General features: G+C 35.4%; 1 protein-coding gene across 2 annotated transcripts in view; it reads left to right on the top strand.

Annotated features, from left to right (window-relative positions):
* Positions 1-17,556, top strand: part of DNAJC10 (DnaJ heat shock protein family (Hsp40) member C10) — a 51,973-nt gene extending 34,417 nt beyond the window's left edge. For both annotated transcript variants that reach the window (XM_040475574.1, XM_040475575.1), the window contains exons 14-23: positions 1,846-1,973; positions 2,263-2,379; positions 5,432-5,533; positions 6,552-6,707; positions 7,652-7,785; positions 8,864-8,917; positions 9,180-9,327; positions 12,648-12,767; positions 14,596-14,700; positions 16,250-17,556. In XM_040475574.1, coding sequence (XP_040331508.1) covers positions 1,846-1,973; positions 2,263-2,379; positions 5,432-5,533; positions 6,552-6,707; positions 7,652-7,785; positions 8,864-8,917; positions 9,180-9,327; positions 12,648-12,767; positions 14,596-14,700; positions 16,250-16,261 — 1,076 coding nt within the window. In that variant the 3' untranslated portion in view covers positions 16,262-17,556. The remainder of the gene's footprint in view (positions 1-1,845; positions 1,974-2,262; positions 2,380-5,431; positions 5,534-6,551; positions 6,708-7,651; positions 7,786-8,863; positions 8,918-9,179; positions 9,328-12,647; positions 12,768-14,595; positions 14,701-16,249) is intronic.
* Positions 17,557-18,139: the final 583 nt, after the last annotated feature.

Genomic DNA, 18,139 nt, shown 5'->3' on the forward strand with positions numbered 1-18,139 from the left:
GAAAGGAGGATTTCAAGATGGAATTTTGAGTGTTTGAAAGGATTGAGACTTGAGGCTGGAGAAGGCCTCAGAGTTCCAAATTCTGTGTATCATCTGTCAGGTAAAGGAATTTGGACTTTATCCTGAGGGCAAAGCAAATGCTCTCAGATTTATGCAGACATATGATTTAACTAGTGTTACATTTTAGGAAAGCAGCTGGCCACCTGGAATGGATAGAAGCACAATTAGAGGAAGGGAAGGCAAATAGAAACCTGATACAGTCATTCATCTAAGAGAAGACAGCTGCCTTATCTAAATAATGGTAATGTGGTTGAAGGGACTTGGACCAACCTTTAAATACAAAGTCAGTATTTATATATAAAGTCAGTATAACTTGACAATTGTTTAGATGTGGGGAAGTAAGAGAAAGAAGCCCAAATTTCTGACATTCACTTGGCAATTGAGTGACTGTACCATTGAGTGAAGAAGAGAACACTGAGGGGAGGAGTTGATAGGGAGTAGACATCCCCAATCTGTAGCTGAATGTAGGCCTAGGCCTCAGGAGAGGATTTTGGGCTGAAAAAGGTAGATGTAAATAATCATCATATCAACAATAGTTGAAGCCTTCAGTGAGAATGAGCTTGTGGAAGAGTGAGTAGAGAGACAAGATCAGGGCCCTAAGGATGATCAAAGATAGAGGAATGTGTAAACCAGTTCAAGAAGCTGCAGCTACAGAGTAAGAAAAAAGCAGGAGAATGTGGTATGATTTATAATTGTATTTAAATAATTGTGAAAATATTTCTTCTGTGCTGTGAATTCTCTGAGGATTGTATCTTTATTCTTGCATGCCTGATGACATTTAAAACAAGGATGACACATAATCGGTATTTGACTTAATATTGCCTATTAAGTGAATAAGTCAAAGGGCACATGGGAAAATGGACCAAGTGCTAATTGAAAAAAATCATTATTTGTCAAACCAAAGAGTATATTCTTTAGGCAATAGTAAATCATCAAAGTCCTTTCAGCAAGGAACAGTGTAATCAGACAGATGTTTTTGTAAATTAACTGTGGTAGCAATGAAAAAATGGATTAGTTACGAAAGATAGTACGCAAAGACCAGCTTGGTTATTGTAATAGGCAAGACAGAATTTAGGCACTAGTCTAATTGGTCTTGGTCCATGGTACACCAGCAAAGAAAGAAGGTGAGTATCACTCTGGGAAATCTTAGGCACCTGGTGGATGATTATGTCAATGCCAACATAGGGAAGGTGAGAAAAGGAGCAAGTTTGGGGGGGAATAACTCCGATTTTAATATATTTTAAATGTTTACATAACATCCACGTAAATATCTTCACTGCGCAGTTGGTAATACAGGTTTTGAATTCATAAGGGAGGTTGAGTTGGAAGAAACAGGTTTAGTAATTAGGCAACAGTAATAGCTCGGGTAAGCATAAAGAACACAAATAGGGGCACCTGGGTGGCCCAGTCGGTTAAGCATCTGACTTCAGCTCAGGTCATGATCTCACAGTTTGTGAGTTCAAGCCTCACATTGGGCTCTGTGCTGATAGCTCAGACCCTGCTTCGGATTGGGTCTCCCTCTTTCTCTGCCTCTCCCCCACTTGCGTTCTGTCTCTCTCTCTCTCAAAAATATATAAACATTAAAAAAAATTTTTTTTAAAGAACACAACAAATATTGCAATGAAGTGATTACTCTGCCTTTGAGGATGAAACCTCACCAAAATCAATTTGGTCAATAAGTTTATCTTCCTTTCTTTCATATTTTAAGTCTAAAAACTTTGAAATGTTTCTATGGATAGAAAGGCAGTACGTGAATTTTAATTTTTCTCTTATTCGCTTTCAAAGGAAAGAAGATTCTATATGATATACTTGCCTTTGCCAAAGAAAGTGTTAATTCTCATGTTACCACACTTGGACCTCAAAATTTTCCTGCCAATGACAAGGAACCATGGCTTGTTGATTTTTTTGCACCAGTAAGTTATTTTTATCTGTCAAGTGTCAGTGTTTCAAATTTTCTCTTGTCACAGCAAAAAGACATTTGCTATATAATCTTGAACACTAGAATTGTGTTACTCAATTTTGGCCACTATCACATATTGCTTCTATGAGAGCAGGGTTGTACTTGCCCCTCTAGGGATAAAATACACACACACACACGATTTACCACTAAGTATGATTTATCTAGCATATATTGGTTGTTGCAGAAATGTGGCTTTTTGTTTCATTTAGCTCAGCGCTTATGAATATTTTTTTCTTCCGTAGTGGTGTCCACCATGTCAAGCTTTGTTGCCAGAGTTACGAAAAGCATCGAAGCATCTTTATGGTCAGCTCAAGTTTGGTACACTAGATTGTACGGTTCATGAGGGACTCTGTAACATGGTAAGGCTAAGTATTAAATAGTTATTCTAATCAACATTTTTATAAAATAGTCTTTAAGTTAGACTGACAAAAGCTCTCTTTCAAATGTATATCTACATTTAGAAGAGTAACGTTATTTGAACAAATAATTTCAACAAAATGATATAAAATTATGATTGGATTAAAACATGAGTAGACAACATAATTGAGTGAATGTAGACATGGTCTTATTTATCAAACTTGGGAAAATATTGTTTATTTGATAAAATACATGGTCATCAAGTATTTAAAATCTTTATAATTTTTGATGTAATATCACTTTTGGCAGTCTATAGTTTTATTCTAGGTTTTCTTCATAATTCTCTTCTAAGTGTAGTTAGTAGCTAGAAATTTTAAAAATGAACAAGCTTTTTGAAACTTTTGTATACATAAAAATATGTTCTTAGGTTAATTAATATTCATTCTTCATTCCAAGAATAATTAGAAATTGTATACCTCATGATGAAAGTATATAATACCACTTAGAACATACTTGGAACAAGTATATGAAACCTAAATCGAATCAAGCTGTGACATCAGTGTTAAGGAAATCTAATGATAGAGGAACATGTTAAGTGACACCATGGGCATGCACTCTTCAAGTCCCAGCACGTAGAGGATTTTACAGGACAAACACCTAATGTATTGGACAGATGACATTGAAAAGCAGAAGAGATTAAAGAGACTCAAAAGACATATCCTTCAAATGAAGTGTTTAGGTCTTCTTGTTTGGATGCTGCTCAAACCAAGTGCAAAAAAATGAGCAGGCAATAATTGGGGAAATTTGAACACTGACAGGGTATCTGATAATTATCAGGAATTGTTCATTTATAGATATTAAAATGACAGTGTAGTTGCATTTCAGGGAAAGTCCTTGTATTTTAAATAGACTGAAATATGGATGAAATGATAAATCATCTGGAATTTGCTTTAGAATAATCTTGGTGTAGGGGTAGAGTTGGAAGGGAGAATAGATGAAATAAGTGTGGTGAGCAGATGATTGTAGCTACAAGAATACTTGAGAACTTATTGCTCTCTGATTTTGTGTGTATTTTAAATATTTTATAAGAGGAAACTTTTAAAAAGATAGAAGAGAGAAAAGGGGGAAAGGGAAGGGAAAAGAAAACAATAGGTTTTAAAAACATAGTAGAAGTTAATGTAGGGTGAAATCTTTATGGCATCTGTGTGAGGAGTAATCTCTCAGTCCACACACACAAGGTAAAAATTAATGTGAATGATTTTAACTATATTAAATGTTAAAACTATTACCAAAGAAAAAGACACTATGAAGTTAAGACAACAGACTATTTGTAGTACTTGTAACTGATAAAGCATTCGTGCCAGAATATTTCAAGGCTACAAATCAATTTTTTTAAATAGACAAAATAAGAAAGTTTGTAGACTTTTTTTTTAGAAAAAGAATTCCAGCATAAAAAATGTTGCATTTCACTAGTCATCAGGAAAGTACAAATTACAGCAATCCATCAAATATACAAAAATTTAGAAATCTGACATTACAAGTATGTTGATAAATTATCCAGTCACACAATGTAATATCATAGAGCATTTAAACTAGGTCTATCTTTACCAGCATGGGTAAGTCTCAAAAATACAATGTAAGGTGACAAAAACAAGTGCATAATAGCTTACAGAGTATGACAGAATTACAGAAAATTTTTAAGTGCTCAAACATTTTACTATACTGCCCAGGGATACATAAACATATCGCAAAGGAGGAAAACATCAGTAGAATGGACATATACTTATTTGAGGACATCGATTGCTCCTACTTTCATGAAGGAAAGCAAATAGGATCAAGAAAAAAGACCTTCTAGTAATACCAGTGTGCTAAAGAAGTTAATCTTCCTTAAATATAGGGAAGGGGATGTGTGGGTATTTGTTAGATGATTTCTCTCTTCATTCTGTTTGAAATTTAACTGAACTATGTTTAAACAATAAGGCCTTTGGTTTTGAATGTCTTATATGTGACTTTGAAAAGATGCTAAGCAAGATACAAACTTAATGTGATAAACAATAATTATCTTAATTTGAATTCTTCTAGTTTTTCTTTTTATCTAAACTATTGAATATTCTTTAGATAATTGAGTAAAATGTAAGGATTTAAAACTGTGGTGTCAAATTCACCTGCAGTAGAGGCCAGGGGTCATTACTCACTAATGAGTAATTGTTGTGGAGAATAGACTAGAAACTACATGTTTAAGTGCTAAAAAGATTCCCAACACATGCTAATCAATCACTAAGTAGATTAACAAAACAACAATTATATCTGAGTTATTTGAATTTACACTCATTTTACAAATTTTGATAAATATTTCCATTGTTTTTCCTAAAATTATTTTTGAATCCTAGTCAATTTCAGAAAAAGTCCAATTTTCTACTGAGTGCTTATCAACTTTAAGGATGCAAAGTTTAGCTATAGTAAATTCACAAGATAGCCTTGTTAACTTTTAGAAAAGTTAAAACTTCGAAGAAATGCTTCCTGGGCCAGTGTTGATGTTCCTTTGAGGAGGAACTTACAGTATTTTGTACTATAAAAACTACCTTGAATGATGAATAAAAGATGACCATATTCTTAGGAAATGAGTCACAATTCCTTAAAATATGGTTGTATACACATTATTATCCTTGCTCCTTTGCTTATTTTCTTCTAGACAAATTAGAGTATTATGGTTTCAAAAAGACTCAAGCCAGAGATTAGCCTGCTCTTTACAGCCTTATCCTCTTGGTTCAGGAGTCAAAAGGGCCCACACTCATAATTAGCCTTGCTCACTTTTCAGTGTTTCATTGCCCATGGATTCTGTGGCTAATGGAGTGGCTATAAAAAGGGTAATTTATCAGTACAACTGTAAATCCATTTTCTTTGCCAAATTTGGCCAGGCTAAAATTTTGCAATAACCCAGCAATTTAGCAATGGACTTTTTAAATGTTGTTACTTAAAAGCAAGCTGGTTATGAATTTGAAACCAATAGGTAAAATGCATAAAATCTTTCATTTGTATTCTCATTCCTAACAGTATAACATTCAGGCTTATCCAACAACAGTGGTATTCAACCAGTCCAACGTTCATGAATATGAAGGACATCACTCTGCTGAACAGATCTTGGAATTCATAGAGGTATTTTAATTTAATTTATAGTATTGTCAATTGTAGAGGTAATTTAAATCATTATTTTGAAACCGCGAGCAAGTGAAGGAGGGGCAGAGAAGAAGAGAAAGAATCCCAAGCAGGCCCCATGCTGTCATGGCAGAGCCTGATGCAGGGCTTGATCTCTTGAACCGTGAGGTCATGACCTGGGCCAAGATCAAGAGTTGGACATTTAACCAACTGAGCCACCCAGGGGCCCCTAAATTTTTTTTAAATAGTTTTTCATTTTGTGCTGTATTATTTATTCTTATTTCCCCAGTGAAGCTAACACTTTTGTTAATATTACCCCATCATTGTAGACTAAAGCTTTGTTAAAACAGTATTTGGAGCAAGTGAGCTGTTAGGGAAGTTGTGCAGTATCTCCATTCAGACTGTCAGGAAAATAGAATAGTAGGCTTTTCAGTAATAGAGGGTTATTTCCAAACCACTCATTGGTTCTAGAATAGAACTATATGGCCTTTGTAGACATCTAGGCACCTCTAGGCTTTTTGTCCCATCTCCTGTCACCTTAAATACAGTTGCCTCTTTTCCCTACCTAAGATGATTTTAATGATACATAATAGTAAGAAAATATACCTTGATTTCAGAAGATTAATGGGCAAAGTCTAAATTAATTAGGAATCATTTGTCCTTTTTAAAATAATTCACTTTAGATTGTATTTTAAATATAAATAAGTATATTTTGATTCTTCAGAAACAGGAATTTTGGGGGGCTTCTGTGTGTCTCAGTTGAGCATCCGACTCTTGATCTCAGCTCAGGTCATGATCCCAGGGTTGTGGGATCAGGCCCCGTGTTGGTCTCCACGCTGAGCATAGAGACTTCTTAGGATTCTGGCTCTCCCTCTGCCCCTCTCCCCCACTTGTGCTCTCTCTAAAATTAAAAACAGAAACAAAAATAAACCAGGAACTTTTCTAAGTGATAACAGTTTGCCAGGAATGTATCAATACCTTTTTATATCAGTTATAATGAAAGTTAAATTCTCTTTAGGATCTTATGAATCCTTCAGTGATCTCCCTGACACCCACCACTTTCAGTGAACTAGTTAAACAAAGAAAACATGATGAAGTCTGGATGGTTGATTTCTACTCTCCATGGTGTCATCCATGTCAAGTCCTAATGCCAGAGTGGAAAAGAATGGCCCGGGTATAGTACAGTAGTTTATTTAAATCTTAACATTTAGCATTAATGTGTATTTAACAGAATTGTTTTAAAACGGAGATGAACTCACCTCTAGATTATCACTCCCAATAGCTTTAATTACACACTTAGATTTCAACTCTGTTTCTGTCTGATAGGTGAATGGTATAGAATAATCTACCCTTACTTTTTCCTGTGTCACTTGTTTGGTATGTATCTGACCAAATTTCTGCCAAAGTCAACCCAAAGATCCCTTTATTTTCTATTAAAATTTTTCTACTCCTTTATTTTTAGAGCTTAACAGTACAGTTTCTTCACAATATTGTGGGACTTAAACAATAGCTTTGATCAGTAAAACATTTGGAATTTTAAGATTTCCTACAAATAGACATAGTGTTATAAATCATGAAAGATTGGGGAAAAGTTATTTCAATATGAGAATGGAAAATGAAATCAACTTTTATATTTCTAAGAAAAAATGAACAAACGGAAGAGTTAAAAGTGATTTCTAGTATTTAATATTTAAGATAATACAATTTTGTGCTCTTCTCAGTAAAATTTTTAAATTCAGGCATGAGTCAGTGTGCTGCAATGCATGTCTCTATTTGAAAAATAACTCTTTGAAATGCCATTGCAGAGGTCTTCATTAGTTCCTGGTTTCTAACACTTAAGTTTTAGAAATACTTCATTTCTAAGGTACATGTACGAAATCTGTTATTTAATCTGCAGTAATTGTAGTAAGGTCTTAACTGCAACATTACATTTTCAGTTCATTACTATATATATTGTTATGTTTTAAACCCTTACCCATTTTTATTTGGTGAAGATCACTGGTAAATAATATAAGAACCATCTCAAAATGATGATTTTTCTATTGTAAACATAGTTATGGAGGTAGTTTTATTGTAATCACTTTGATCTATTTTATCTCTTCTTTTTCTCTTTTATAGACATTAACTGGACTGATCAATGTAGGCAGTATAGACTGCCAACAGTATCATTCTTTTTGTGCCCAAGAAAATGTTCGGAGATACCCTGAGATAAGATTTTTTCCCCAAAAATCAAATAAAGCTTTTCAGTATCAGTAAGTGTTGCCTAAAATTTAAAGACATTTATTATAACCACTTATTTAGACAGTTAAAATTTAAAAGTTATCTTAGAGGCTTCGCCAGAAGAGCATGTAACTCTTGATCTTGGGGTCATGACTTCAAGCCCCATGTTGGGTGTAGAGATAAATAACTTTTTTTTTTAAAGCTTATTTATTTGTTTATCTTAACTAAATAAAAGTTAACCCAACAAACATTTTTGGGGAGTCCACCATGTTTTAAGATAGTGTGCTAAGGAGAACCTCAGAAGATGAAAAAAAAAGAATTGAACAATCCCAATGTTCATGAAGCTGGCACTCCAGTATAGAGGAAGATAAAGAGAGGAAGCACTAACATTTATTTAGTCAGTGTTTGGTTTCAGGTACTGTACTTGATCCTTTGCTCACATTATTTCCACTGGTCCTCACATATACCCTGAGAAATAAGAATTACTACCCTTTCCTACTATTACAGATAAGTAAACTGATCCACAGACTTTCATTAACTTTCCCAAGTCACACTGCTGCTTGGGGTTTCAGCCCAGGTCTGTGTCAGTGCCCATACTTGTTTCTACAACACCACATGGTATTTGAGGTAGACAACTCCAGTGCAAGGCAGAATATAAGGAATATTCTTTGAAAAGTAAAAACAGACCATGAATTTCAAAGAAGGAAAGGATCACAACTATGAGAGGAAATCACGAAAGGCTGCATTTATGAGGTGGCTTTTGACATGGGTCTTAAAAAGTACATAGGAATTTGATAGACATAAAAACCAGAGTAAATGTTCAGAAACTGAAGTCTCAGACATTTTGAGTTTTACCATTCCCGTGCTCCTATAGGAGATGTCCAGCAGGCAGCTAAACATTTAGGACTACCTGGAGCACAAAAAAACATCAAGACTAGAGAAAAATGTATTTGAGAAGCCATGTAAGCAGCGTTTGTAGCTAGGTGTAACTGAGAAGAGAGATGCTAAGTAGTCAGTCAAACTTTTAAACTGCTGCAATGAGATTGTTTTCTGAACATATCCAATAATAGAAAATAGTATTTACAACTTTCATATTTGCTCTTCTTTCAGTAGTTACAATGGTTGGAATAGAGATGCTTATTCCCTGAGGATTTGGGGTCTAGGGTGAGTAATTAAAAATATGCATCATTGCATAAAATAGATTCAGTGCTATTTACCTTCGTCTTATGTCTGCAGTTAAATTTACTGTAAGTTTTTTAAGACTCTCACATTTTAAACTACTTAGTAAAGAATTATAATTTACCAAGATAGGGTTGTGCTTTATAGTCATTCTTTGAAGTCAGTTTTAACTTAGAAACTTTTGCTATATTTTAGATGTTTTCCTTGGTTTCATATAATGAAAAGTAATTTTGATCCCTTGCCACAGATTTTTACCTCAAGCATCCATAGATCTAACGCCTCAGACTTTCAATGAAAAAGTTATACAAGGGAAAAATCACTGGGTGGTTGATTTCTATGCTCCTTGGTGTGGACCTTGCCAAAATTTTGCTCCAGAGTTTGAGCTTTTGGCTAGGGTAAGTCTTGTCTATCTATGTAAGTAAGTTGTAGTTACATGCATGTTTTAAAAATTAGATTATTTAAAAATTAGATAAAATAATTAGGTAAAGGTATATATGATTCTTTTTTTCTAAGAAGTTTCCTGTGAATTTTTTAAAAATCCCATTTCATTTCTATGAGTATCATCTTTGTGGTAGATTTCTTCCTTCTTTATTAATACTTTTGGCTAACATCTCTATCTTGATGGATGACATCATCTAACCATTAGAGACAACTCATTTCTCTTGCTTATTCCCTATTTCCTTCCTCCACCATTACTCTGCTGCCCACCAGCCCATCACTAGATCCTGTCCTGCCTCTTAAGTGCCTTTCAAATCTGTCATCTCCTCGTCATGTCCTCTGCTAGCCTTTCTCTTCAAGCCCTCTTCATCTCTTCCAGACTTCTCATGTGTGCCTTTTAACGAGTCTCACATTGCCAGTCTGCCTTATTCAGTTCTGCTCTGCTGATCTTTCTAAAATACTGCCTTCTCTGGCTTCCTGTTAGCCAAGTTTCTTGACTTACGACCTTGATTGCAGGTCTCTGGTGGGACCCTTCCTACCTCTTCAGCTTTATCTCTGTCACCACCCCACACCTCACAGTTCAGACACAGCAAAATACTCCAGGTTTGCTGAGCAGATACTGTTCCCTCTCTCTAAAATGCCTTTTTGTTATTAGTCATCTGAATCTTTCTCTCCTTATCCTACAAAATCCAGCTACATTGGCACTTCTGTATTCTCTGTCCTTCTCAGTGTCACTTTGATGTCTTGTACTCCATTTGGTGTACTTACACAGTGAATAAATATTTAGATATCTATCTCCTCCATAAGACTGGAGCTTCTTGAGGGCAAGGTACAGGTACAGGTCTTATCTGAGTCTAACTCAGGAAATGCTTATAAAATTTAACTGAATGCATAAACAGAATACAGTCTAATTTTTTCTTGTTTCTGTCCCCATCATCCTGTTCATGACCTAATCCAGATTGTTTGCATTCTTGCTTCAGGGAGCTTTGCCTGGGCTACAAAACACTCACTTAGAATGAGAAAGCTCCAGTTTCACCAGTCTAAAGCAAAAGCTGACAATCCTAACCCATCAGGATTTTTTAGCAAAGGGACTTCAAAGCTCCTAGGTGTCATGAAAGATTATTTGTTATTGGATCATCCTTCAAATAAGTTCTTCATCTTTCCCGCTTACTTGATCTTCTTTTCCCCTTGTGCTTCCTTTTTCTCCAGTAATTCTAACAAAATGTTTTCATTCCCTTGTATACTGAAAAACTTAGCTTAGTTATATATTTTATAACACACCTATATCTTGGATACGCCAGAAAGTTATTAAATATGAAAAAGATCATTCAACAAATCCTAAGCACTAGGTGAGAAGCATTACAGTAAGTACTAGAGCTATAGAAATTGAAAGACAAAAGTTACATGTCTGAGGTTTTATTCTAGTGGGAAGATAACATGCAAATAAATACATTTAATACAGCAGGATCATTGCTCTAGTGAAATGAGAGGGGAGCAAGGACATGGGAGGAAGAAAGAGTCTTGCCAGGAAAAGACAAAAGGCTCCACCGAAAACTTGGGATTTGAGATGAGAATTACAACATGACCAGGAGTCTGGCACATGACCAGGAGTTTGGCTAGAGAGTCCTCCGAGCAGAGAGGACAGTATTTGCAGAGATGCAGGGATGCAAGAGAGTGGTGCATGTTCGGTCAACTTCACTGTTCGTCCAGACTACCAGAGTGTAGAGACAGAAGGGGAATGGCAAAAACTCAGGCTTAGTAAATAATTGAGGAGGAAGAAGGTTTGGTCCTCTTTCTTTGTGATTTCATATTGTTCAGAATAAGTTCTGTATAAGCACTAGGGGAAAACTATTGGATATGGTAGGATCCATTTTACATTTTAGAAAGAGCACTTTGGATGGAACTGTACACAGGCCAGCAAGGCCAGAGAACGATATGAGAGCACCAGAAACAATATGGTGTTCCTTTATAAGCAATTGAAGATACAAGTCAACTAATGTTAAAGATAAACATTTTGTAAATTTCTCTGACCTTCAGTATAAGTGTGTTTCTGCATGCAGCTTTGCTGCTGCCCTAACCCCTCTTGAGTAAGCCGGCATTGGCCACAAAACTAGAGGCAGCAAAGGTATTTTAATTGTCCTGAAGTGAGAGATGTTATCTGAACCGGGATACAGGTAATGGTGATAGAAAGAATGGGACAAATGTAAAAGAGATAAAAGAATAGGATTTAATGTCCAATTAATTGTGGTAAGTGTGACAGAGAAAGAAGTCTAAGATGGCCCTAGTTTCTGGCTTGAATGAGGGAATAGTAGGACAGAAGGAAGAGTAGGTAAAGGGAAAGGTTCCGTGTTAGAAATCATCTGTGCAGGATGCTTATTTAGTTGAACCAGGCCAGTACATAGGTGAGTGTGAAATCAGGGGAGGTTGGGCTGAGCAGCACATCTCGGCACATTTATATATAAAATCTCCCTTGGGAGATTGCTCACAGTGAAAAAAGTGTTCGCCATAGATGCAACTGTGATTAAATACTATAATTTGAGAGGCAGGTGTAGAAAGAGGTCCCCATGCTAGAAATGAGATAGTACAGCCTGAGGAGCAAGAAAGCTAAGAGAGAATAGTGATAAATGCCAAGAAAGAAAAAAGAAAGGCATGTTTAGCAATGTCAGGTACCCATTAAGACTGAAAAGTGTCCATTCAGTTTGGTCAAGTAGTCACTGCAGAACTTACAGCAGTTTCAGTGGAGGGAGCAGTAAAAACAGAAGCTAGACTAAAATCTGTTGATAAATGAGATGATGAGGGAGGAAAAGCAATGAAAGACTAACCTCAAAAAAAAAAAAAAAGAGAAGCAAGGAGGTAGCTAGAGGAACCAGTACAATTAAGAAAAGAATCCTGTTTTGACCATATGCACATACCCCAAAGAGCATGTAAGACACCTGACAGAGAGGAACTGGAGAATGTAGGTGTTGACAGCCTTCTGCAAAATGAAGAGTGTTACCTCGCCAGGTGAGACCAGAGAATGGGAGAAGGCGTTTGAGGACAGAATCGGGAGTTTGTGGTGTGATGGACAAGGTATGGGGACCAGGAAGGAGTTTTTCTTGATAAGAGCCACTAAAAAATTTGGAAGCAATCTTATTAGTATGGAAAGGATTAAAACTTAAGTTTTTGAAATAAGTCTTTATTATTACAAAGATGTGAAAATTTTAGTATCATGTTGCCTTGTGGTTGCCAAAATAGTTTATGCCACAGTGAATGGCAAACCCCACTTCTCTCTTTTCAGATGATTAAAGGAAAAGTGAAAGCTGGAAAAGTAGACTGTCAGGCTTATGCTCAAACATGCCAGAAAGCTGGTATCAGAGCCTATCCAACTGTTAAATTTTATCCCTACGAAAAAGCAAAGGTATGTATTTGGCGTTCCCGTATGTGCCTTTCTTTTAGCAGACCCAGTTGAAAAGGTTTGTTATTAGTGTGAAGGTTTTCATTAGCTTCTCCTTCCTTTGTCTTGTTTCATTTTATTGCATATTGCTGAAGCTTCTTTTCACATATACATCAAGTGATTTTCAAAGGTTTTTCTGTCTCAAAGTTGGTATGATCCACTCCTTAAAATTTTTATACTAATGAATTACAGAAACTACTAAAGACACATAGCAGGATACTAGAGTAGTTTTTTCTGAGTGGAGAAGTCAACATAATTATATTCTGTGAAGTTCTATATTTTCTACTTTTATACAATTACATATTACCTTTATTATTATTTTCTCCAGGAAAGGAAAAAATTAAAAGAATACTATCATACTTTTGAAGTAGACTAGTACCTGAACATTTGTCTTGAGGAATATTTATTAGTGGTTTAGACTGCAAAATAAAAGTTAGGGTCCATGGCTTGATCACAACTCCCTTCTTTGGGCCACTGACAATATGCTTTTTTTTTTCCCCCCAAAAAGAAAATTAGACATTTACCAATGGATCTTAAAACTCAGGCGATAACCTCTACTATCATTTATATAAATGCATATATCTTTCAACCACTGTAATTGCTAACTGAAAATACTCATGACTTTTGCTATCTTCCTGAGTAAAAGAATGATATTTTTGACAATAGAATTGTAATTAAATAAATAAGGATTTGCCATGTATTCATGTTTTATGGTAAAACATTTCAAGTAAATATATTTTTTGAGAAGGAGTATCAGCTTAACATGTCAGGTTATTTATTGGAAATTATATTTTAAAATAGAGTTAAAGAAATCAGATGGATTTTAGAAGTCTAGAATTGTCAACTAGATGTTTCAATGAAGGACTTTGATTGGTCCAAGAGGCTAATTCTGTCTTAAGAACAGCCTAGGGTAAACATCTCAGTGAGAGTAAAGGAGCTTATATCAGGATCTGAATTCACTTCATCCCTTTGGAATCACTAGCTCTGCTTTCTAATTCTCAGAATAGCTGAGAAATGGGTAGCATAAGTAGGGGTCTCAGGTAGAATGATGTAAGCAAAGTATCAATATAATGAGCAGTCACAGAATTAATCTGGCCATAGAAGGAGCTCTTTGAAAAGATGATGTTACCATGTGTCTAAAGGAGCCCTGAGGACATTAGACACCAAAATATCCCTGTACAAACCGAGACAGGTGGCATCCAGAAGACCAGACCAGATTTGAAAACCAAAGCAGAATAATGATTGGAGTTAACAGCAGTACAAACCAGGTGGGCAGGTACACACAAAAGCAAGATCTTAACAGATAGTGTGGAGTTCCCACTAGGAAGCAGGAAGCAAATGACTCCAGATCCAAAGTAAAGCTTGATATATTGACCTGCCCCCTTCACTGCTTTTCAGCCACCTTCCTACTGTGGGCAGATGAAAACCAGGAGATAACACATTACTTTCTAGTGTTGTAGTTGGTCAGGATTTTAACTGTGCCAATGACATATGTATAAGATTAGAATGATTTGAGTCCTCTGGGGGATGGCTTTTCTTTATATTTTAGTTGTTTTGAATTAGATTAGATTAGTTAGAGCTGGCAATGCATTTTTTCCAAGGAAATACTTTAAATGTGTTCATAACAGTATCATATTTAATTATGAGTTAACTGCTTTGTAGCATTATTTCCTTGAAGAAATTTGAGTTTTAAACATTTAGAACTTTAAGGAATAATCAAGTTTCTTAGATGCAAATGTCATGTTTTGATTAGACACCTAAAAGATTATAAGAAGAATGTTTTTTATTTTAGAGAAACATTTGGGGAGAGCAAATAGATACCAGAGATGCAAAAGAGATTGCTACCTTAATATATGAAAAATTGAAAAATCTTCAAAATCATGGAAAGAGAGATAAGGTAAGGACTAAATCTAGAGCTGACTTCAGCCAGCTTTATACTGTACCTTATATTTATCAATAAACAGGTACAATGGAAGCTTCAAAAAATAGTAAAGTTGAAGTTTCTTAATTCAAAAATAGGACAATCAGAATGTAACCTCTGTATATTGAAAAGTGTAGAAATTTGCACAAGTACAACCATTTAAAACATAGTGAACTATGGCCATAAATTATTTAGATTTTGTTAAAATGTAAATAAAGTATTGACTTCTTAGGAATAAATACAAGTCTCCAGTGTAACATACTTTGCATAGCAGATTTTCTTTTGGTATAGTCAGGATGTATCAGAACCCATACTCATTTCAGCCCCTCCTAGAATTTTATCAGTCAAACAGTGCAACCTCTGCTATTCTTTGGAAGAAGTGTTCATTTTTTCTTTTTTAAGTCATTGTCATTCTAGGACATACAAACAGACCAAAGAGTCCGTGAATGCTGGAATGCTTTCTGAGTGGAACTTAATAAAATCACATAGAAGTTTCTTGGATTGTTTCCCTATAAGGTGAAAGAAGAACAAAAGAACCAGCGCATATTCTGGAGAGGGCTAGAGATGTCTGGCTTTATAGAACCATATTAGAACTGCACACTCCAGTATAAAAAGCCTTACATCCTGTATCAAGGGTTACATTTTATCCAAATCTAAAAGATAGGAAAGAGATGGTTACAATTATTTCCTTGGGTTTAGGGAACAAAAATGTTTTTCTGGTGTTTTGATTTATTTTCGCTTCCTCAGGAGGTTTTAAAGTGTGACTTTTATCTTAAGTTAAACATCTGAGGGGCACCTGGGTGGCTCAGTCGGTTGAGCGTCCAGCTTTGGCTCAGGTCATGATCTCACGGTCTGTGAGTTCGAGCCCCGCGTCAGGCTCTGTGCTGACAGCTCAGAACCTGGAGCCTGCTTCGGATTCTGTGTCCCCCTCTCTCTCTCTGCCCCTCCCCCACTCATGCTCTGTCTCTCTCTGTCTCAGAAATAAACATTAAAAAAATTTAAAAAACAACAAAAAAGCATTTGAAACAGAAAATGTCATTAGTCATAGCCAGAATATCAGAATTGAAATTCAGTTTAGAAAGGTACCAAAATATGACTATAAAACTGTAATTGATAGTATCTGCATGAGCAGGTAAGAACTAAGAGATATCCCTTTTCCTTTCCATTGTTACATTTAGGCAAGGTATATTTCATATGGTGATCCATTAAATATTTTTTAAAAGATAAAGTAGGGCGCCTGGGTGGCGCAGTCGGTTAAGCGTCCGACTTCAGCCAGGTCACGATCTCGCGGTCCGGGAGTTCGAGCCTCGCGTCAGGCTCTGGGGCTGATGGCTCAGAGCCTGGAGCCTGTTTCCGATTCTGTGTCTCCCTCTCTCTCTGCCCCTCCCCCGTTCATGCTCTGTCTCTCTCTGTCCCAAAAGTAAATAAACGTTGAAAAAAAATAAAAGATAAAGTACTATAAACTAACCAACATTTTAATGTAAATTCATACTTTTTTCTTTCAATCACTTTTATATTATTGTAGGATGAACTTTAATGATGATGAAGATGAAGAAAAAAGAGAAAAGGAATTCTAACAAATGACATCAAGAAGACCTCTTTAGGACGTTGCTGCATTCTGGGTCGGAATAAATGAACATTGGAATTGTAATTGCACTGTCTGAATTCTGTACAACATTGGTATAAATGAAAGGTCTGCAAGCTTTTTCTGTAAAAGGCCAGATCGTAAATATTTTAAGTTTTGTAGACCATGTACAGTTGTCACATATTCCTTTGTTTGCTTTGTTTACAACCCTTTAAAAAGTTAAAAATTGTTCTTAGCTCAGGGCCATGCACAAACAGGCCAAGCCACATTCAGTCCATGGGCCATAGATTGCTGACCCCTGGAAATGATACTAAAACTGGCTGGCTCAAACAGCAGCCTGCTCTGTCATGTACATATATGTCTGGGATCTATTCCCTCAAGTTTTGTGGCTGGCCTGAAAAGAAAAACTTGGCATTTAGTTACCTGTTTTAAAGATTGTGTGAAATGGATTCTGACCATAGTTTCTTTAAAAAAAAAAAACACATGATGTGGCAAGCAGATGCCCTATTTTCATGCTGTATTATAGTGAAGAGATTTTCTTTTTTCTTTCCTTTCTAAAGGCTGAAGAACTGATTTTAATTTTTCACAATTGAGAAAAAATTTTTAACAATAAATCCAATAGATTTCTACAGCATCTAGAAATACCTGAGGAAAACAATATTTACAGCTATTAACTGGGCACTGTAGAGTATCCCAAATATATCAGTATTTAGAGTTCTATATTTTAAAGATCTATGTTCATTTATTTTCTGAATTGCTTTCATAAATGTTTTCCCTGTGATAGCAATTGACTTTTGAAGCATTGTTCTAATATTTATGGTTTTGCCTTTTGGACTTTGTTTTGATGTAGATCCTCTATTTGCCTTCCCCATAGTTGAGGTTTTTCACTCTTGTCTGATTTGTTACTCAGATACAAAAAGTGTGCAGGCTTGTTTCACTATGACTCATAATGGCATTGTGGTTATTCCAATTGTTAGTTTGCTGCTGGAGGCTGCTGTTTCCAGATAAATATTGTCATAACTGAACTTATTTTTTTAAGAAAATCAATTATATAAATCTAAGGATGGGATCTTTTAATTTCTCGGTTGTTCAGACTAAAAGAATCCAAGAAGTTTTTGCTCGCATTTTCACAAAACATTGTCAGTAAAGTGCAGTAATTTAGTTACAGTTGAGAGTTTATGGAATGGTAAAAATTCTGATCAAAAGAGGTCAGTGAATTAAACAACAACAGTTTTCTCAAAAACTTACTAGGATTCTACTTTATTATACTGGAAGCGTTTTATTTTTTTTAATGTTACTTTATCTCCTTCCCCAATATTTCCTCATAATTTTATCACTGTAATTTCTACAAAAACAGATTTTATTTTCAAATCTAACCCAATCCCTCATATTCTCTCCTACTTTGCTTCAGTTGTATCCTTGGAGTCCTAACCTTGGATTCCACATCATATACGTGGGCAGTTTCAGAACACCCACCACTTCTAACCTTAATTCAACCTTTCTGAATTATGATCAGTAATGGCAAGTGTCTTTCATTTATTAAATTTTCACTGCCTAGAAATCTTTCAAAATTGGCTTGCTTCTATAAGAATGTCAAAATCAAAGACCTAAAGAAGTCTTGGTAAATATTTATTGAATTAATGTACCAATTATTTGAATACCACTGTGCTGGACAGTGAAGCATATGTAGAAGGAATCCAAGGGATGGTCTCTGTCTCCCGTGTGTCTATAATTCACAGTTCTGACAGTGAACCCATAAACAGGTTTAAAGGTACCTAAACGACTTACTAAGAAACATTTTAGGCAGTAAAAAAAAAAAAAAAAATTAGT

Source organism: Herpailurus yagouaroundi, unplaced genomic scaffold (assembly GCF_014898765.1).
Source record: "Herpailurus yagouaroundi ecotype Mexico unplaced genomic scaffold, PumYag 140, whole genome shotgun sequence".
Lineage (NCBI taxonomy): Eukaryota > Metazoa > Chordata > Mammalia > Carnivora > Felidae > Herpailurus > Herpailurus yagouaroundi.